This window comes from Acomys minous (assembly GCF_964271855.1).
Source record: "Acomys minous genome assembly, chromosome: 9".
NCBI classification, from domain to species: Eukaryota; Metazoa; Chordata; class Mammalia; order Rodentia; family Muridae; genus Acomys; species Acomys minous.
In genome coordinates, this window is record NC_140490.1 from 90487060 (window position 1) to 90508706 (window position 21647).

The window sequence follows — 21647 nt, forward strand, 5'->3', positions numbered from 1 at the left end:
TTAATGTGATGAAGGTAGACCAGATATCTAGATCTAAGGCTTGCTAAATATTTTTAAAATCATGTTCTAAGGTAATGATGTTATAGAAGGAAGTAAATGATTGTGACACTTGTAGGTCTGGCTTTGTGACAAAGACAGAAACTGATGGCTTGTGTTTTTTCATAGAGCAGTTGTGTCATGTGTATTCTTCACCACTTAACTAGAAAACTAAAAAGACGCCAACATTTAAATCGGAAGATTTTACATTCCTAAAATTTTTCTTCCCTCTAAAATGTCTACATTTGCTTAACTCTTTATTTCTTCTTGGCAAGAAAAGGATTGGGAGGTCTCTGATCCCTTCAGATGAGAAAGATACCTTAAAGATGACCCCGCTTTGCTTGGATCTCAGAGTATTTTCTATGATTATCTCTCAGTTGCTTCTACAACTGTTGTTGTTCAGGCGGAATATGGCAGTTAGCATGGCCAGCGTCCTCTTGGCCACTTGTTACTCAACATTCAGAGAATATGTATGTATGTGTGATGTATACATACATGGTACAGACACACACACAACCAGGGGTTCTGGGATATCTGACTCAGATATCAGGATGCTTGCAAGGCAAGTCCTTGATTGAGTGTCTCCCTCACCCTCTAAAGCGGCGTAAAGCACTGTTTTTCCCCTTGCTGGTCCATCTAAAGAAGTGTCTTGACCACTGGGCTTGTGCTGTGGGATTGAGAGTCTGGGATAAAGCTCCAACTCTGCTAGTTAACATGTTTGTGATCTTGGGCCAACCTCCCTGGTCTAAGTGTATGTTGGTTTCTTGGGCCGTTTTAAGAAATGGTGACAAAATGGGTGGCTTAAAAAAAAATAACAGAAATTTATTTTTTCCAGCCTGGAGACTACAAGCCCCAAATCAAGGTGTCTACCTGGGTTTGTTTCCTCAGAAGGCTGTGGAAGAAGTTTGCTTCTTCCTTCTAGTATACCCCTGTGTTCATCAGATCCTAGTCGCTGTCACCAGCGTCACTGGGCTTCACCTGAATCTGTACCTTCACGCAGCGTACGCTCTCGTGTGTCTCGGCCTTCTAATGTGGATAAGCAAAACGAACCCTTAATTTAGCATGACTTCATCTTTAATTATATTTTTAAAAACTTTATTCCCTAGCAAGATCACGTGGGCAGATATTGGAGGTCACATGTGCAGGTATTGCAAATCAGAACTTCAGCACAGCTTTGCGTGTGTTATAAGCTTCGAGCTAGTGTTCTGACTATAAAATGGAGATAATCCTCTCAGCTACCTGTGGCTCTTGCAAAGATTAAGTGGCAACTCTGATCAGGACCTCATACAGTATCTGCTACATGCCTCGGACTTAAGTATTCATAGCCCTTTACTCTTCCCTCCACACTTCTCCCATCTTTCCTTTTTATTCCCAGTTTCTACCATGGTCATTTCCATGTGTTTGCTCAAGTTTGAAACAGAAAAAAAAAAAAAACACCACACACACAGAAATCCATATATAGCTTGATCCTTCCTCCCTCCCTCCCATTAATCTAGAAGATGATTTTGAAGTGAGTCTTTCAACTAATGCATTCCCCTCTGACAGGATTTGTGGGGACTCACAGTCCATTGACAGATAAAAGACGACTTTGCGATGTTCAGCAGTACGTAATTCCCAACACGCCCGTGAGCACAATCGCTTTCGACGAAGACATCTGTGAAGAAGCCTGCTCTTCCCCGTCACCCTCCAGCGAAATGGATGAAGATGACATGTTCTTTACTGTCAAAGAAGAAGTGCAGCAACGGCCTAGAAGACCACCCAACCAGGCCTGGATCAGCCCGTTTCTGGAAAAGCGAGTGGCAAATAAGTCTTTTAGGAGATCGTACTCAGTGAACACCACTTCTATGGAAGCCGAGGGTAGACATATACCACTACAGAGCCATCCCTCGGGCAAGCCCAGGAGAGATTCTGGTAGGTATCAATCACATCGTGGGTTCTAACCGTGCTTTTCTCAACGTGTCTCTTTCTGGATTTAACTTTAATGTAAACAAAGCCACTGGTTATTGAGCCAGCGGTGGGCCATATTCTAGAAGCATGGTAAGAGCTGTGTCAGCTAGACCTCAGAATGCTTTTTGACAAGGGTGACATTTGAGGAGATAGCAGATGTGCGTTGCTAATTCAGGTGTTGCAGCAGACGGTAGCGGTGGTAGGTTCTAGTCTACGTATATGTTAAGCTTTTGTCGTGTGCTAGGATCTATGTTGAGCATTTCGGGTCAATTGACAAAACCAGCCCGTCACATTTAGGCAGCTAGTCTCCCCACTTTACAAATAAAGACGCCATGAATTAATAGGAAAGGGTAATATGTGTGAGAAGGAAGCGTTTCAACCTCAGCTTCCATAGAAGGAGAAATTGTTAAAAGTGAGGAAACAGAGGGTGGGGTGGGGTGGGGGAAACAATTCAGTGTTTGAAAGGCCTGAGCTTGAGTCTCTAGAAGCCATTTAAGCTGGGCATATAAGCACATGTCTATAGTCCCAGGGCCTCCATAGAGAGAACGGGAGGTGAAGGAAACACGAGAATCCTTGTAAGTTCATAGTCCAGCCAATGCAGTATGCACAGTGGTTAAAACATCATCATCATCATCATCATCATCATCATCATCATCAGTAGTAACAGCAGCAGCAGCAGCAGCACCACCATCACCACCAGAGAGGCTGTCTCAAACCAGGTGAAAGGTGAGGACTAAAACTTGAAGTTGCCCTCTGACCTCTACACACATGCTGTTGCATGCATGAGTCTGTGTTCACACACTCACATGTGTGTGGAGTATGTGTACATGCACACATAGGATAGGTACACACACACACAGATTTTTAAAAATTAATAACTAAACATAAGGAAATGGAACATAAGAAAAAAGGGTTTGGAAGTGAAGATCTTGGGTCAAGTCCCTTCTCCCTCCCTCCCTCTCTCCCTCCCTCCCTCCCTCCCTCCCTCCCTCTCTCTCTCTCTCTCTCTCTCTCTCTCTCTCTCTCACACACACACACACACACATACAGACACACACAGACACACAGACACATCAGATCTACCAATGTTCTTTGAGCTTGCTCTTTCCTTCTGTGAATCAAGGATAATTATTGCCATGAAGAGTACTTGTAATTAGAGAGTTCATTTAAAAAAATGTTCCCTCAACACAGTAGAGACTATGTACTGTTGGTGGTGTTTATGATGCTGATGTTCAAATTGGAAAGGAACTAGAAGGAAAACACTGGGAACTATCACGTAGAAGGAAGGATTGGATTGATGCACTTTTGTGCATCTTTTGTGCACTTTTGTGACAATTTATTTTTATTTTTATTTTGGGTCAGGATAGGGGAGGGGAAAGAAAGAGATTTTACTCTAGATGCTAGGACAGGTTGGGTAAGATAGTCTGCTGACACAGTACCTGAGATTCTTTCATTTCTGAGATGCTGGACCCAATGATGGGTTACAGTTTCTGTGATTTGGTTAACACTTAAAAAAAAAATGTGTGTTTGTGTGTGTGCAGGTACCTGTGTGCATATGTAAGAGTGTGCATGCGGGCGCGCGCACACGTGTATATGTGTATGTGTGTGTGTGTCCATGAATATGTGTGGGAAGCTCAGAGGACAACCTCATATGTCATCCTTAGGAGTCGGCCTCCTTTTGAGACAGAGTTCGTTGATCTGGATCTCACTCCTTAGGTTACACTGGCTGCCCAGAGAAGCCCAGGGTTCCTTCCATCTCCCCCCTCCCTCACTCTGCAACTGCAGACACACGTTCCCACACCAAGTGTTTTCACACGGCCTCCTTTGAGTATCTAATGCTTTTGAGGTGAGTACTTTATCAACTGAGCCATCCCTCCGGCCTGGTTAACTTCTCTTGAGTCTTGCTCCATGTAGGGTAATGTACCAATGCGAGCACACACCTTCAGTTTAAATCTTATGATCCCTCTACTGAGATAGAAGATGGCAGTTTCTCACGGTTTAGAAAGAGAACCAGGGGCCTGTTGAAGGTTCTCTTATGGTAGGGTCGAAGTCAGGATTCAGGCTTCTCCCTCTGGCTCCAGGTCAGGACATCAATGTCAGTTCTTCCGCGTTGAGCACTTTCATTGTTCTCAATGCTAGCCCCTTTGTCCCGGACTTCCTGCAGACATTTATCCAGCCTCATTTCCCATGTTCAAGTCTTTAGTGCGGTGTATGACAGGTTTACTCTTTCCTAGCCTCCTTTCCTTGCTTTATTTTTTCCCCCTCAGGATTTATCAATACATTGAGACCTCTAAACTCACTCCTTCCCCTCCTCCTCCTCCCACAAGGAGAACGTAAGCACAGGGAGATCTGGTTGCCTTGTCCTCTTCTGTATCCTTAATGTTTTGAATGCTGTTGGGCTAATTCCTGTGTTAGCCAGCGAATGAATGAATGAACAAGTGTCATTTCACTGGCAATCAAGTGACATACATAGTAAAAGCTCCATGTTCCTGGTGAGAACAAGGAAGCTTAGGCCAGTTGATGTTCTAGGATTAGACTCCGACAGCCCAGATTTTGGTAGACTACACTGTCATGCTAAACCTTGCCAATGCCTCAACATGATTATACTGGAGTGTTTTGAAGGGATGCCCATATTTCAGCTTAAGAGACAGGACAGTGCACTCTGCCTACACCATGCCTTATTATGTTACATTCCAGAAGGTCAGTAGATTCTTGATACACACTAATTAAATGGCTCCGCCGCTAGGTCTGGAAGTCCATACTAATGGGTGTTATTAATTTTTGCACAGCACTGGGTTTGAAAGCTGTCAGCCACTCACACATTTGGAAAGGTTGTTCCATTTTTATATTCAGGAATAATTCTCACTTTGGATCAGTCAGATTCACTACACTGTTCTTGTGTTGTCTGTCTGTCTGTCTGCCTGCTGCCTGTCTGTCAGGTAAATTGAGCACACAGTGGAAGACTCTCAGTGCCTAGTAAGCACAAAGCAAGATGGCGGGAATTGAATTGAATTCCTTAGAGATACATTGGCTGTCCGACATCCTGTGTTAGAAAGACAGCATTATGCATTCTAATTTTATACATTTTGAACTTGAAAATAGTTCTGTGGGTTGCTTAAAAATATTCTAGGAATTTTCCTGTTACTAGGAAGCCCATCAGAGACTTGTGGAGGATGATTTAAAATGTGTAAATTATCTTAATTTATCACTAAAGGAAGAGACTTCTAATGGGTGTAGGCCAACGTGTAGAATTTCTCAACTACAAAAATGTAAGACCATACACATAAAAATGCAGATTAAAATATATAGCAATGGAAGTATGATTGAGCAAAGAGGAAAAATTAAACCTGATATTAACATCAGTGGGAGAGTGTATTGTTGCGTATAGACTCAGCTTCGGGGTAATCTATTTATTTACTTATTTATTTATTTTCATTTTCAGCTCGTTTTACAATTTCTAATAAAAATGGAGTAACTAGCTTTTGGATTTGTTTTCAGATCATCAGTTGTCAGTGTCTGAGCCGGCCGTTGATCCTTCCTTGCACATAACTTTTCTCTTTACAGAGTTCCCAGAATCAGAAAATGGTGGCCCGCTTGCCAACTATGGCTCTGCTTTGCCTTCCAGATCCTGTTCTGAGGCCTTTTACCGCCATTGGCCTCTGCAGTAGCGCCAGTCAGAACTCCTCTTCCCAGCAGATAAACTGTAAGACCTCCTCAGAAGCTGTGCAGCAGGATAAAGCGTCAGCCTCAGCCTCAGCCTCAGCCTCGGGACCCCTGACACATAGAGATTTCCTATCCGTGTACGGAAATGCATTAGCAAGAGGCACCAGAACATTTGAGATGACCCCTAAGCATCTTCATCCCCCGACAGAACAGAGGTCAAAGGCAGCTATTGCCTTCCATGTCCCTGCGGCCAAAGAGCCCCTGCCTCTGCTCGTGGGCTCTTCTACCCGTTTATTTTCCAAGAAGTTAATGAAGGTTCGCTCCTCAGCGGCCCCGCGCCCACCGCTGCGTTTCCATACTGTTTGCTCACAGACTCTTTCGAGGCCGGTGGTGAATGCTCACTTACACTGACTGCTGAGAAGGAATTGTTCAGCGGGTGCTGCCCTATCTTCCAGTCAATGCCTGGCCACGACAACAGAAAGGGCCTCAGATGTATTGGTTTCCACAGAACCATTGTTAGGCTTTGTGAAGCATTTTTGAACCTAATAAATAATGTCAAAAGTCTCTATTGCAGCCCACCCCCCCCCCAAATGTTCTTTTTGAAGCATTTGTGACAATATTTTTGTTCTGCAGTGTCTCCCACTGTTAGAAAGAAGTTGCGCTGCACAGTGAGGACCGGGGTGCACCGCGTGCCACTTTGCAGCGTGGCCTGCTGGGATCGGAGGTCAGGCTTTTGTTTTGCTATTACAGGTAAAGGGTTTGTTTCACTTGCCAGCCTCGGCTTAGGGCTAAGAATATGTTCTAAGGGACTTTACGATTTCTATGGAGACATTTGGAAAACATAACCAAATGCCTGTAATTTAATAGTTAACATGAGGTCTGATTACTCCTGAAGTGCCTAAGGAAATTCTTCAGGCTATATGAAAGGTTTGTACCAGAAGGCTGAAGCCAGATCCTAGCCGGTGGCTCTGAACCCTTAGAAGTAAGTTTAGTGTTTGTTTGTTGGTTTGTTTTAAAGGGGAAGATTCCAAAGCTTTTGGTTTGTAATAGAATAGTCTGGCAACTTTAGGGAATGTACTAGCAAACTGGTCATCCTAAACAACACATTTAAAACGTTTATGGGTCACTTAACAGACTCACACGACTGCTTTTCAACACAATATAGTGTCTGATAGCTTTATCAGTGATTTTTATGGGACCACATTTGTTCCTTTTAATGTCCATGGAGACATGGGGACCAGTGTGATCAATGTGCAGTCTGTCTTCAGTCTTGCAGTTTCGCCACAGTCTTGGACTGGGGAAGTGTGATGCATAAAGGTTATAAATATTACATTAATATTTTCTTTTTAGTTTAACGTAGTATGTATGCCTACATGGGTTTATATAGAGTTTTGATTCTGGGGAATTCTAACACGTGATTCAATCGTGAGTTAGCACACAGTGTTTTCAGAGCAGGGTAACACTGCCTAAGGAGATTTGAAACCAATTGGCTAAAATTCTTAACAGCTGATGCTAAAACAGAACCTGGGCTTGACACGGCAGATGGACTCCCTACCTACAGAGCCTGCACATAAGCAAATTTATCTAAAAATTCAACTCAAAAGAAGAAGTGGTGCTGGTCTCAAACTCACAGAGATGATCTGGCCTCTGCCTCCAAAGGGAGCTGGGATTAAAGATGTGTACCACCATGCCCAGCCTGTGCTCATATTTAAAAACTAGTCTAAGGCAATTTCTGCTAGCACAAGTTATTCTGTAATGTACGTATGAAACGATATTTGAGAAAGCATTGCTGAAAACTCTAAGCACACTTTAAAGTGAGGATTTCTTTTCAAATAAACAGAGTAATAACCAGAGATTGCCAAGCAGCCCCCTTCAAGAATCCCATTTTTTACTCAAATAGTGAATGAGATGTAGCTGGCTATTTCTCATTTTTTGAGTACATGCCTTTGGGAGAAAACTCAGTTGGTCCAGCCCTGAACACACTTAGTGATGGAAGAGGAGCTCGTCGAACTCTGACTGTCACAGGTGTGGGCTCGTACACCAAAACTACTACTGGAACTTAGACACAAAGACAAATGTACTGGGCTATTTGCTGTTATTTTGGAAAACAGTGCTGAACTATACATTTACAGTTCAGTGTCAGGAAATACATGATGTGCATTTATGTACAACCCAGGCAGTGAGGACAAGAATGAGGTCTCATATGCTGAGGCAATCTGCTTTATAGGTGCAGAATTACAGCTCACTCTTCTTTCTTATAAAGAGATGTGTTTTCATTTAAAGCACATCGATTACTCTTATCCTATAAGAGTCTTATAACCGATGTAAAGTGTCTTCTTCATGGAAAAATAATTATCTGAACACTGTGTTTTAAAATGTGATATTGTTGGACGTAAAGTACTGGTGCATTCATGGTGGCTTCCACTGCAGGCTGGCCATGCAGCTGGCAGGCCTTAGGCGACAGCCTCTGTCCCTGTTGTGTGGTCTGGTGGTAAGTAGGTGTCTATGGCCGGTCTGTGATGTGTGCTGGAGGGCAGGTCTGTGGGTGGCATGGTGGTCTACAGGCATCTGTCTGTCTTTCTCCTTCCATGCTGTGCTGCCTGGATTTGATTTTTGTGATTCCTGGGCATAAAACAGCTTTGGGCACCAATGAGGCATCAAGCTAGGATGAACAAAGGACTGCCATGTGCTCTGCCAATGGCTGATATAAGAACACCAACACCAACAAGGTTTCTCCACCCATTGTCAGTGGCGGGGGTGGGGGGTGGGTGGGTATATGCATTTTGAATAGAACTCTTTAAGGAAAAGAATGCAAAAGTATGAAGAGTGTTTGTGAATCTTAAATCTCATTGGAAGCTTTGTGAATCCATTTCTGAGCAAGAACAAAGGCATGGCTAATTATTAAACAATGAAATGAAATGTACCCGAAGATTTATAAATAAACATGTGTTGTCACCAGGGCAAGGGAGGCAGAGGAGGTGCTGGGGTCCGATGGGAGGTTTGTAAATGCTTTATCATTTGCTTTTATTTGTAACTTTGAACATTAATAACCAAAAGCAAGCCATCATTAAAAGTAAATGTAGGCAGGCAGAGTGTGGATAGCCTTTGGTAAATATTTCAAATACATTTTAAAAGAATGAAAGCAGCTGTGGGCTTAGCCCGTATCACAGAAAACAAAACAAGAGAAATGGCTCCAACTGTGAGTGTCCCTTGGAAGGAATGGCCTAGTCTTCTCATGCTTGTTTCTACAGCCAGCCAATTGCTAAAGCGTAATGTGTTGACAGTCATAAAACATCTTACACCCATCAGAGTGGCTAAGATCAAAAATTCAAGCGACACCACATGCTGGCGAGGATGTGGGGAGAGAGGAACACTCCTTCATTGCTGGTGGGAATGCAAACTAGTACAGCCACTTTGGAAATCTATCTGGTGCTATCTCAGAAAAATGGGAATAGGGCTTCCTCAAGACCCAGCTATTCCACTCCTTGGAATATACCCAGAAGATGCTCCAGCACACAACAAGAAAATTTGCTCAACCATATTCATAGCAGCCTTATTTATAATAGCCAGAACATGGAAACAGCCCAAGTGTCCCTCAATAGAAGAATGGACTAAGAAACTGTGGTACATATACACTATGGAGTACTACTCAGCTATTAAAAACAAGGAATTCCCGGAATTTGTGGATAAATGGATTGAGCTAGAAATGATCATAATGAGTGAGTTAACCCAGAAGCAGAAAGACTCAAATGGTATATACTCATTTATATCTGCATATTAGCCCAAGGGGCATGTCCCACGAAAGCCTTCACTTACCAGGAAACTGGGACAGAGGGGATGACATCCTACTGGGACTCTAGATGAGAGAAGCATGGGAGAATAGCAAAGTAGAAGGATCCAGAGGGTCCTAGAAACCTACAAGTAGAACATTATGATAGGCAGATTTGGGCCCAGGGGTCCCGCTCAAACTAAGGCACCAGCCAAGGACAATGTAGGCCATAAAACTTTAAACCCCTACCCAGATCTAGCCAATGGTCAGAACATTCTCCACAGCTGAGTGGAGAGTGGGTTATGACTTTCACATGTACTCTGGTGCCTCACATTTGACCATGTCCCCTGGATGGGGAGACCTGGTGGCACTCAGAGGAAGGACAGCAGGTTACCAAGAAAAGACTTGATACCCTATGAGCATATACAGGGGGAGGTAATCCCCCTCAGGAACAGTCATAGGGGAGGGGAATAAGGGGGAAATGGGAGGGAGGGAAGAATGGGAGGATATAAGGGATGGGATAACCATTGAGATGTAACAAGAATAAATTAATTAAAAAATGGGAAAAAAAACACAACAGAGAGGAAGAGTTGCACTTCATTGTGAACTTTTGGGTTTCTTAAGGGGTAGACTGTCTTTATATTTCAGGGGATGAACTTGAACCTAAAAGCATTGTGCATTGCATGCATTACAAGTAAAGTACAATTTGAGTCTGACTACAATGGCACATTTCAGTATTCTTTTTGAACGTTTCTTTCAAATATTTTTATAAACTCATGAAAACAATTCCGAGAGTTGTTGTATAGCAGGCCCTTAAGCTGTGCCAGTCTCTGTTCTAATTCTTTTATTGTGATGCCACTGCTCCCTCCCAGCCTTATTTTATTTTCTTTATAATCCTTTTTAAAAATTATGCGTATGGGTGTTTGCCTGCATAATGTGCCTGTACATCACGTGTGTACCTGGTACTCAAAAAGAATGCCATATCACTTGGAACTGGAGCTACAGATCGTTGTGAGCTGCCATGTGGGTGCTGGGAATTGAAACCAGGTCCTCTGGAAGAGCAGCCAGTGATCTTATCCCCTTCTCACCCATTTTCATGGCTGAAAAGAAGCTTCTAAAGGCTGGTGGCCAGGTGAGGATATAAAGTCAGTCCTGAAGCACATGCGCATGGCTAGCTAGTTCACCAGTTTCAGAATGCAATCGTTCTGGTTTTAGTTTGAAAGAAGTTCGTGTTGAAGGCCAGGTTTGAAACTGAGAATAAAGAGGTTAAGTTCCTTGTCCAGGGTCACATGGGAGGTATAAGAGGCAGGCCATGCATCCTTGGTAGCTGTTTCTGTCAGCTGTCCTCTGGTCTCTAGAGATTTTCTAGAGATTGCACAAATATATGAATAACTGTTTAAGTGTATCCCCCTTCAGCTGCTTAGAAATCATCTGATTAAATGGTACATACATTATCTAAAACATAAAGCGGAAAAGACAGAACACGTCATTTTTAGAGGCATGGTCTCCCCAGCTCAGGCTAGCCTGAATCTCACATCGTAGACCCGAGTGAACTTGAGTTTGCAGCAATCCCTCTGTGTTGACCTCCCAGGTGCTGAAATTACCACTGTGTCTGGCCAGAAAATATAAATCTTAATAATGTAAATGCCTACATGGAGTGACCACTTCTTGCATGTTTTTAAAAATCTAATTTTGTTATTTTGCCCTATCTTGCACTTATCTCTTAATGCAGCCTGTCTGGGAGTTTAGAACCACAGAAGCTGTCCCTAAACTGTCTATTAACTGATCGGGGTGAAATCAGAAATCAGCATCACATGTTAGTTCCCTCCTTCCCACACCTCTAGGTTAAAGTTGAATTCTTTGAGATCGAGGTTTGTGTGTGTGTGTGTGTGTGTGTGTGTGCGCGCGCGCGCGCGCGGGCGGGCGTGTGTCTTTAACAATGTTCTCTTCACATGTCCATGCATAGGCTTGACAATTGCTTGTTGACCCATTTTAACCTCTTTTGAGCGTCATCTTCAAAGTGTAACTGTCCTTGACAATGAAAGAGACCTTCCTATTGTCTGGTCCTTCCAGGCAATCTTTATCATGGAGCTCAATGGCTTTCAGATGGAGGGGTTGGCAAGAGGAAGGAGACAAAGTAAGCTGTTGTTCCTGGGTGACTTTTTCTGACGTTTCCCCTTTCTCTCTTAGAAAGGAGCATTTCTATAGAAGATGACAGACGTTTTGACAGGTGCAATATGCTTTGAACTGTTGTGTCCGATAATTCTTTTGTCTTGGCTCTTCCCAGCAGAATGGTACATCTTAAAATGCTGATATGCATATTGTTTGCTTTTCATTTAGTGTGGTGAAGCCTTCCTTCCTCCTTTCCCCCGCCCCCACCCCTCTCTTTAGGTCCTTTGCACGCATGTCACTAACCCAGATGGGAAGGCCAGCATTAGTACAGGGCACAGCCCCCAACTCCTCTACTCCATCTCTCTCTCTCTCTCTCTCTCTCTCTCTCTCTCTCTCTCTCTCTCTCTTTTTTAATGGAAATCACATTCTTCCTTATTATTCTTTTTTAAATGGAATGAGAGAAAGAGAAGTTACCTGAAGGTATGACAAAGGCAAAAATTATATGCAGCCCCATCACCTGATGGACACAAGCATCATTTGCATACTGGTGCACCTCCTTTCCAATCTTTTCCATGGCGTGTCTGCACACAGGACTATTTTTATAAAAAAATAAACTCCTACTATACATATTCTGTAAGTTCATTTCTCCTCCATTACAATGGAGCTCTGGTAAATACATTTTATATAGCTGCGTTTTGTACTTGCCACACTTAGGGTATAGATTCCTATTTATGGAGCTGGCTTCTTAAAATAAATTTGGTAGCTTTTGTCCTGGTCCAGACCAATGTCTGAGCATTTTATCTGATGCACTTTCTTATCTGTAGAGATTAAGAAGCGGTGATGTTACATAGAAAAGAGTTACTCCAACCCATGGCTCTATACAGAGGCTCTGAGTTGGGTCATCTTCATTTTGATTTAAATGAGTTCAATCTACACAGAGTTTTATGCTTTGCTACAAATGTGGGCAACTTTTTAATCTGAAAAAAAAATAGGCAAACTGCTCTTTAGGAACTAGAATTGGGAACTCCTAGGTGCCTATTGATAACAGCACAGTACTGTTGTCCATGTGTGAGATGATACAGCAGCAATGCTTTAACATTGCTTACTTCATTTTTTTTTGGTTGGCATTTTGCATATTTCTATTAAATGCAGCTATTGCTCAATGCTTTGTCGCTCCAAGGACAACTAAAAGGGGGCAGTCAGAATAAACACAGGGGTCATGTTTATAGACTGAAATAAATAAAAGCAACTGTACTCTTCCTACAGCGATGGTGTTTATCTTTTCAGCTACTTTTTTTTCTCCTGCTTTTTTCTTTTCTTTTTTACTGCTAAGAAAATTCTAGAGTATGCAAAAGAACGAACTAATGGGAGTTTTTAGAGTTGGGGTTTATGGGAGAAAATATCATGAGGCAATGCTGAGACATTTAACAACCTTTGAAAGCTTCCGGTCACCACTACTGGGACTTACTGTTACAGAGAAGGGAAATCAAGGCGGAGCAGGACCTTTTCTGAGTCTGACATACTGATTTGTCGAGGATCCCAAAAGACAAAATTGCGCACAGTGTAAAACATTGAACTATCTGTGGCTTGCACTGGCAAAGAAGATCAAATTCGAATGTTTACTGAAAACAATAGGTAGAAAGGCCCAGTTTTCAAATGAGGGCACACCAGCCTAGATATGGAAGTAATTCAAGTTTGTGTCCGATTTGCTTTCTGAGAAGTACATCCTCAACACGTCCCCTTTCCGGTTTCCACTCTGCTTCATTCAGAAAGTCTCCCATAAGCTGAAGGGAATCCCCGAGGAGAAGAAAAAAAACCAACGTAGATTATGACTTGTCCTAAATTACAAAGTCACGTCTGCTGCGGTGCAAGCTGGGAGACACTGTAGCGGGAGCACTGTGGGTCATGTGATCGGGTGACCTTCATCTGGGCTTCGTGACTCTGCCAAGTGACGATTGATTAATGGTGTCTGGTAACTCGGAGAGCGGATCCCATCGGCTCCGCTGAGTTTGAAGGCTTCCTCATTATCTTGGGCTTTTCACTGCCGCCCTTAGGGAATTTTACTCACAAATTAGGCTGAACAAAGTCTTCTCAAAGAAAATTAATGTTCGGTATTTGGCCATCGGGGAGCAGAAGGCTTGGTGATCATTTGCAGCATCGAGAAAGGGGAGAGGGGGCAAGTGGCGGTTAAAGAGCTGGGCTGTGTCTCAGGCCTCCTGTGGGCTCACTTTCCAGAAGAGGCCACCTAACCAAGGCTCTCACTTGACGGACAGGTCGGCCTTATCTTTCACCCGTGCAGTGTGGGGGGAAGGGAGAAGTTTAGAATTTCCAGTGTTTCACCAGGTTTTGAGGTTTAGCCTCTCAGGACCTCTGTTTGTGCCTCTCTGATCTCTGTTGTCCTGTGTGATGATGGCACCCCTGTTTGTTTGGAGTAGCAATGAGTGGATTAAAATAGAACGTCACCTCTATATTTCCTTGTAGGAGGAGTAGCTGTGTAGATCTGTTTGCATTGATGGGATACAAACACCTCTCTGCCTGTGGGATATAAACAGGACCCTACCGGTGGCAGAGCTGGGCATGCGTGCCATTTCCCAGAATACCTCTTGGTAGCAGGAGCAAAAACAGCCTTCTCAAGGTGGGGTGATCGGTGAGTGAGGGTGCTGGGTGTCAATGCTCCTGTCCACCACTTTGCCTCAGTATGAAGATTGTTATCAAGGGTTGGTGCTTGCTGACAAAGCATCTGGCTTCTTGGTGACTAAACAGGAGCCAAGTCTTAAGAATAAAACTCACAGTTTCTGTCTCCGGAGGTTTAGCAATTGGAGCAATGTAGGGGGGCCTGCCCTTTCACCCATTGTTCCTCTTGGGAGTTTTTCTGGGTGCACTGGGCATACAGGGATGATTACTTCCATCACTTGTCTGTGACAAGATTCTATCCTTCCAGGTTTGTTTTCACCCAAGCCTTACCAAAGCGGTGTGTGATGTTTTTCTGCTTTTAGTAATTAGAAGGGTCTTTTCAAAAACCACATTTTTTTTTGGTTTTGGTTCTAAACTCCATTTCAAGTCACTCAAGCTGTCGGACTAGCCGTTCTCAACCTGTGGGTCTCCACCCCGTGTGTGTGTGTGTGTGTGTGTGTGTGTGTGTGTGTGTGTTTGTGTGTGTGTGTTTGTGTGTGTGTGTTTGTGTGTGTGTGTCATATCAGATATCCTGCATAACATGGCAATTTATAACAGTAGCAACATTACAGTTACGAAATAGCCTTGGAGCAATTTTACGGTCTTAGGTTTGGATCACCACAACATGAGGAACAGCATTAAAGGGTTGTAGCATCAAGGAAGCTGAGGACCACTCTGGGTCTGAACTGTAGACCTGCAAGAAGGCGACCTATTTCCGAGCTCTGCCATTTATGCAGTCATGTAGGAAACATTCTCTGTACAGCTACAATGTGTCGAGGAAGCCAAGATGTTGCCTATTGCCTTACGGTTTGTGCTAATGAGTGGAAGGCATATAGCACTGAAAGAATAACAGGAAAACATGGACTGATTGAGGGGGTCCAAAGAAAACAAAGAAGGCTATGTCAGTGTGAGCCCTGGCTGTCTCAAGACACTGGAAAGGAAGCAAATGGCTATGCTTAAGGCTGGCATGCTCAGACAGAGGCTGAGTTGTGCGAGCCCAGGCAGAGATGAATTTATGTAGTCAGGTGAAGGTCCATTATAAAAACTATGTAGTAATAGCTGGGTGTGGTGGCACACACCTTTAATCCCAGCACTGGGGAGGCAGAGGCAGGTGGATCACTGTGAGTTCAAGGCCAGCCTGGTCTACAAAGTGAGTCCAGGACAGCCAAGGCTACACAGAGAAACCCTGTCTCGAAACACCAAAAAGACAAACAAACAAATAAAACCACCCCAAAACAACTGTGTAGTGTTTCTGTAGCGCTTGAGAGTGCTGTACATGTGGACCACGTGGTTACATCAGAAGGCATAGGATGAAGTATTAGGGAGCTTTTTGAGTTCCAGAAGGCATTGTGAAGCATCTTTCTCTATCAAGTAAAACAGAGCGTGGGCTAGAATGAAACTTCATATGCCACTTAAAGCTAAATCAAGGTTTCGGGAGACATTTCATCTTGGACTGGGATCTTCTGAGCTAAATCTTCTGATTTCCCTGTGTGTGTGTGTGTGTGTGTGTGTGTGTGTGTGTGTGTGTGTATGTGTGCATGTGCGTGTGCATGCATGCTCACGTTACATACATGTCGTTTGCCTTTGGTAATAGCAATTGTGTGGATCATTCCAAAATACTGTTAAGCTGTTTCTGGCTCTCACCCTGTATGGTTCCTACCTTTTAATAAATGAGTTTTGAAAAGTCCAAAGATTTTCTTAACTGAAAACAATCCTTTAATGGGATAGGGCCGAACACTGGGACAGGGGGCTTGAGTAGTGATTGTCACCCTTCCTAATGCTGCGGCCCTTTCATACCGTTCCTCATGCTGCGGTGAACTCCAGCCATAAAAGTCTTTTCATTGCTACTTCATAATTGTATTTTTGCCACTGTTATGAATCTGTTTTCTCGTGGTCTTAGGTGACCCCTGTGAAAGAGGCATTCAATCCACAAAGATGTCATGACCCCTCAGGTTGAGAACTGCTGGTCGGTGAAGAGTCCACTGCAATTACTTGGCAATGTCCAATTTCCACTATACAAAGCCGACCCATGTACGTTTCCACATGACGTTAGAATGCGTTCATGCGTGTCTGTTCCCACCCTCCTCTCCCATACCATGTTCTACTTTTATGACAAATAGCATCTTTATCTTTTTGATCTAATATTTTAGTTTATAATTTTTGAAATTGATTTTCGTGTGTATGAGTATCTTGCCTGCTTGTCTGTGCATCCTATACATATAGTGCTTTAGGTGGCCAGGAGAGCATGCTGGATCCCTTAGGACTGGAAGCACAGAAGGTTTTGAGCCATCATGTGGCTGCTAGGAATTGAACATAGGTCCTCTGGAGGAACAGCCAGTGTTCTTAGCCACTGAGCCATTTCACATTGGAGGATTTTTTGAAGCTAATGTTTAATGTAGGTTACAGCTGAATTTACTCAAGTTATAGAATCACACAATTTAAAAAATAATTAGGTGTTTTTAATTTATTTTTTAAATAATTTATTCAGATTACATCTTGGTTGCTATCTCCTCACTTGTATCTTCCGGTTCCCCCTCCCTCTTTCTTTCACTTTATTTCCCTCCCCTAGGCCTGTGACAGAAGGGGACTTCCTCCCCCACCATATAATCACAGCCTATCAGGTCTCATCCTGGTAGCCTGCTTGCCTTTCCTCTGAGTGCCACCAGGCCTCCCCTCCAAGGGGAAGGAGTCAAACAGGGGACACCAGAGTTCATGTCAGAGGCAGTCCCTGCTCTCCACACAACTGTGGAGAATGTGTTGTCCATTGGCTAGATCTGAACAGGGCGTCTAGGTTTACTGCATGCATTGTCCTTGGTTGGTACAGCAGTTTGTGCAGGTCCCCCTGGGTCCAGATCTGCCAGTCTTGGTGGTCTTCTTGTGGGGTTCCTGGACCCTCTGGATCTTTCTATCTCCCCATTCTCCCATACCACTCTCACCTGGAGTCCCAATAGCAAGTCCCAGCATCCGTCCCAATCCCCCACTGAGTGAAGGCTCCCGAAAGATGCTCCACCAAACAATAAGGACATTTGCTCAACTATGTTCATAGCAGCCTTATTCGTAATAGCCTGAAACTGGAAACAACCTAGATGTCCCTCAGTCGAAGAATGGACAAAGAAACTGTGGAATACGACTCAGATATTTAAAACAAGGAAAACTTGAAATTTGCAGGCAAATGGATAGAACTAGAAACGATGATCTTGAGTGAGGTAACCCAGACCCAGAAAGATACACGTGGTATATACTCACTTATAATTGGATGCTAGCCCAATATGGATGTCCTCTGAAAGTAATTGGCTGTTTTACATGCGTGTGTGTCTGTGCATTATGTGTGTGCCTGGTGTCCACGGAGGCCAGAAAAAGGCATTGGATCCCCTTGGTCAATATCACAGATGGTTGCAAGTTCTCATGTGGGTGCTGGGAACTTAATTCCAGTCCAGAAGATGAACAACCAGTGCTCTTGGCCTCTGGGCCATTTCTTTAGGCCATTCACAGAATTCCTAATGGTCACTGAAACACTTAAGAATCTTGATTTTTAAGTAACCGGAAATTGCATTCTGATGAACACAATTATATATATATATATATAAAAAAGACAATTTCTTGGTTGCTATAGGTCAGTGCTTCTCAACCTTCTCAGTACTTCAGCCCTTTAATACAGTTCCTCATGCTGTGGTGACCCCAACCATAAACTTACTTTCATTGCTACCTCATAATTAATTTTACTGCTGTTACGAATCATAGTCTAAATATTTTTTAGAGAAAGACTGGCCAAAGGGGTCGAGGGTCCCCGGTTAAGAAGTGGTGCTGACATAAGTGAAGGCTCGTGAACTGCTCAGGCTGGGTCTAGGAGCTCAGGAAAGTTTACGTTCTTTCCTTCCCTTTTTCTTGGCATGTCTTTAGTGGAGCAAAGAATCTATGTGGCTTTTTTTTTTCTTCCTAGAAATTACACTAAAGTGGGGCACAACAAGACACTTGCATGTTGCAAAAGTAGAAAAGAGGAATAGTGAACATTCTCATGTTAATGCACTGTCCATGGGCCAGGGAGGGGGAATCCTCTACAGTCTTTGTTTTGCCTTCTTCAACTTAAATATGAGCTCTGTTCTCCTCTTGACCGTTGAGAATCTTGAAATTCTGTGTCAAGGATATTGTCAGTATAGTTTAATAATAGAATTATCTTTCAAAAGGTTACTTAAGTGGAAAGGTCGCCTGATCCAGTGCCCCTTCAGGTATGACATGCTAGTGATTTTGAACTATGTAGATTTCTAGTCATTCTCAAGAATGTGCCTCTCCCGCAGACCACAGTGAGGTCTGGTCCATGCCCTTCCTGCATAGGACGATGGTTTAGAGGCTTCAATGTTTATTCCTTGAGTTTTCCTTCTGTTTGCAGATGAACTGAAAGTTATTATCCGTCCCCCCCATCCTGGGTGTCATTTCTGTTTACTCTGCAAATGAAGAAGGGCAAACCCTGTCTGTAGATTTGGTTGATGGACTAAATATGGTAACATTGGCAAAGCTTTTAGACCCGTGTCAACGACTTGCCATAAAAGGCCCAGTGACAAGGAGCCTTGATGAAGTGTGAGTTCATTGTATGCCTTCCCCTTGTCCTGCGAGAGACCGACATCTGCCTCTTTTTATTGTCTCAGAGCACAGACTGTCTGGTCAAGCTGGGTGTGCGGTCCGACCCCACTGTTGCCTATCTGTGTGACTCGAATGACTCAACTCACCCTAGCCTTAGTGTCCTTTCCCAGAAAATGTGTTCAATAATAGCTTAATTCTTAAAGCTGCTGTAAGGACTGAGAGAGCATTTGTCAAGGGATAAGTAACTCACCTGGGACACAAAAATTCAAAGCTTTTTATGGTTATGGTTAGTCAATGCCTTTGTCAGTATGTAGGAGATGGTTGGCAGACAATAAACACTTCCTGATCAATTCTTTTATACTTTCCCTATACTGCATTTTCCCTTCTAGTCTTAGATTTTTGTTTATTGACATCCTCCTCTTCCATTAGCATAACAGGTACCATGATAACAGAAAGCCTTGTCTCCCTGGATCATGTTGTACACACCTACGCCCTGTTGTGTCAGCACTCTACCACCACAGCAGGACCCTGAGTGTTTGGAGTAGCAGTGTCACACCTAATCTATCCTGACCAACCCTTTTGGGATTTGTCCTCTTCCCGTTTCCCTTTTCCTCAGCACAGAGTGTTATTTCCAATCACTACTTAGGCTCATAACTGCACACAGAAGGTAATTTAATAATTTTTAAATTTTGCCCTTTGAAAATTTCATACAACGTGTTTTGACTGTGTTCAGGCCCCTGCTCCTCCCAGATCCACCTCCTTACTTCCTTACTTGCCCAGTGTGTGACTGCTTTTTAAAAGCCTTTCAAGTTCAGTTTGTGTTTCCCATATAGTATTGGATCTGTGGACTTCCACTGGGGCGTGGTCATCTGAGTGAGGTCTGTACACTCCCTTGGTTTAAAGCTTTCTAAGCTAATGTTTCTGGAAGAGTAGCCTCACTTTTAACCAAAAACCTATCTTCATGCAAATGTCTCATTTATTCCTTTAATGACAGGGTTTTTTTTTTTCTATATTAATGACTTCAGATGGATCTGATCTGAAATGCTGAGCCATCACAGGTAGAAACGAGTTTGGGAGATATTTCCCTGTCTACTTACTAGTCGTTGGTTACCATTTTTATTTATATGTAACACATAATAAATATGTAAATAAAAGGTGAATAATAAACACGTGTACAGTTAATAGGCTTATTGGGGTAAAGTTCTTATGTTGAAAATGTATCAAGTTTGATGGGTTTGAACATAGTGTACATGTGTGAATTTGCTATCAATGTGGTTGATCTTTATGCAACACCTCTAAAAGCTTTCTCGTGTGTGTGTGTGTGTGTGTGTGTGTGTGTGTGTGTGTGTGTGTGTGTCTGTGTTAAGAGCACTTGACATCCCCAACCTTGACTAAGATTTAATGACAGTACAAATATTGTTAGATATAAGCATCATGTTCAGCAGGTACCTATAGCCTAATCATCTTGCCTAACTACAGTTTTGTATCACTTGATCATGGAATATTATACAGCCTTTGAAAAGATGCCAGATGTGGCAACACAAATGAGTCTGTACATGGGTAAATTTTATTTTTTCCTTATTCCACTAACATGAATTAAATGGATTTAAGACATAACTGTCTATCTTGTTTTTGTATTGGACTATGATATATTTTAAAATATTCAGCCAGCTAATATTTTGAGATTTTTGCATATTTTTGTATATGTTTACCTTATTTAGATATAAATTGATAGCCCTATAAGTTCCTTTATTTTCTAGACTCTAGAACAGTTTAGCTAAGATCAGAATTATTGTGCCCTTTGGGGTTTTGCACAACGCTCTCTGGATCTATGGCTATATTTTAAGGGGAGAGGGATAGGGATCTTATAAATTCAATTTTAGGATTTTAATCAGTTTGTGCATTTCAACTTCCTACTGCTTCTGTGTCAAGAATGGCCATTTTCACTTTTATTCTAAAGTGAACCTTATTTAATATAGGTTTCAAAATTATGGCACACAATTATCTACAGCAGACATTTATAACTTTAAAACATCGCTACTGACGAAATTTACATTGTCATGTCTTTTGTTGTTATCTGACACTATCCACTTGTTTTCTTCCGTTTTGGTCAGACTTGTCAATCAAGTCACAGCTTGCAAGGACTAAAGGTGATACAAAAAAATCAAGTATTTAAGGGGCAAATTCAACTGAAATTAGACAGCACATTTTGTATAAAGGTTTTTAAATGGACTACAGGTGGGAAAAGAGAGTTGCAATCTTTTTTTTTCCTTCTAAGATAATTTCTTTGCTCGTGAAAGAAATCAAAGATGTGCCAAATGTGGATCGAACAGAGCATTTAGGACATCAGGAGGGCAAAGAATTTGCTCCTGGCATCTCACGTAGGTGTTTAGAAGCTAAAGGAAATCAGCTTCAAGCTGAGCATAAGCGTCTGACCAGATTTTAAAAAGGAACAGTTGAAAATGTCTGCTGGGCAAATTTGGCAAGCCAAGTTTCTTTCCCTCCACAGGGCAATAAAGTCTTAAGAAAGATTTATTTATTTCATAGCTAGGAAAATGTAGAGTAAAACAAAGACGTGCACTGCGTGCATGTGTCCACACACAGATGTGCAGATGCATGCACGCACACACACCTACGCATGTGTGTACGTGCTCCATCTACCAGAGAAACGAAACACCTTCCATTCCCAGACACAGCGATGAGTCCTTAACTAGCATCTCAAATGAGCTGCAGTGAGAATTGGCCACAAACGAGGAGCAAATTATCCCTGAGAAGAGGTACACGGGTGTCAGCTGAGACCTGAGTCTTCTAAGTGATAAAGAAATATGATTAGGCCATCAGGACATACCACATCTCACATGTATCTCAT

The 21647-nt window shown here is 42.7% G+C and overlaps 1 protein-coding gene across 13 annotated transcripts in view; it reads left to right on the top strand.

The window, feature by feature from the left end:
* The window catches only part of LOC311604439 (uncharacterized protein C12orf42), a 220127-nt gene extending 213917 nt beyond the window's left edge, over positions 1–6210 (top strand). For 10 of the 13 annotated variants that reach the window (XM_084794373.1, XM_084794376.1, XM_084794374.1 and 7 more), the window contains 3 exons: positions 872–910; positions 1582–1947; positions 5609–6210. In XM_084794373.1, the coding sequence (XP_084650499.1) occupies positions 872–910; positions 1582–1947; positions 5609–6057 (854 nt within the window). In that variant the 3' untranslated portion in view covers positions 6058–6210. The remainder of the gene's footprint in view (positions 1–871; positions 911–1581; positions 1948–5608) is intronic. The other 3 variants (XM_084794377.1, XM_084794379.1, XM_084794370.1) reach the window with 1 other exon arrangement.
* The last annotated feature ends 15437 nt before the right edge of the window (positions 6211–21647 follow it).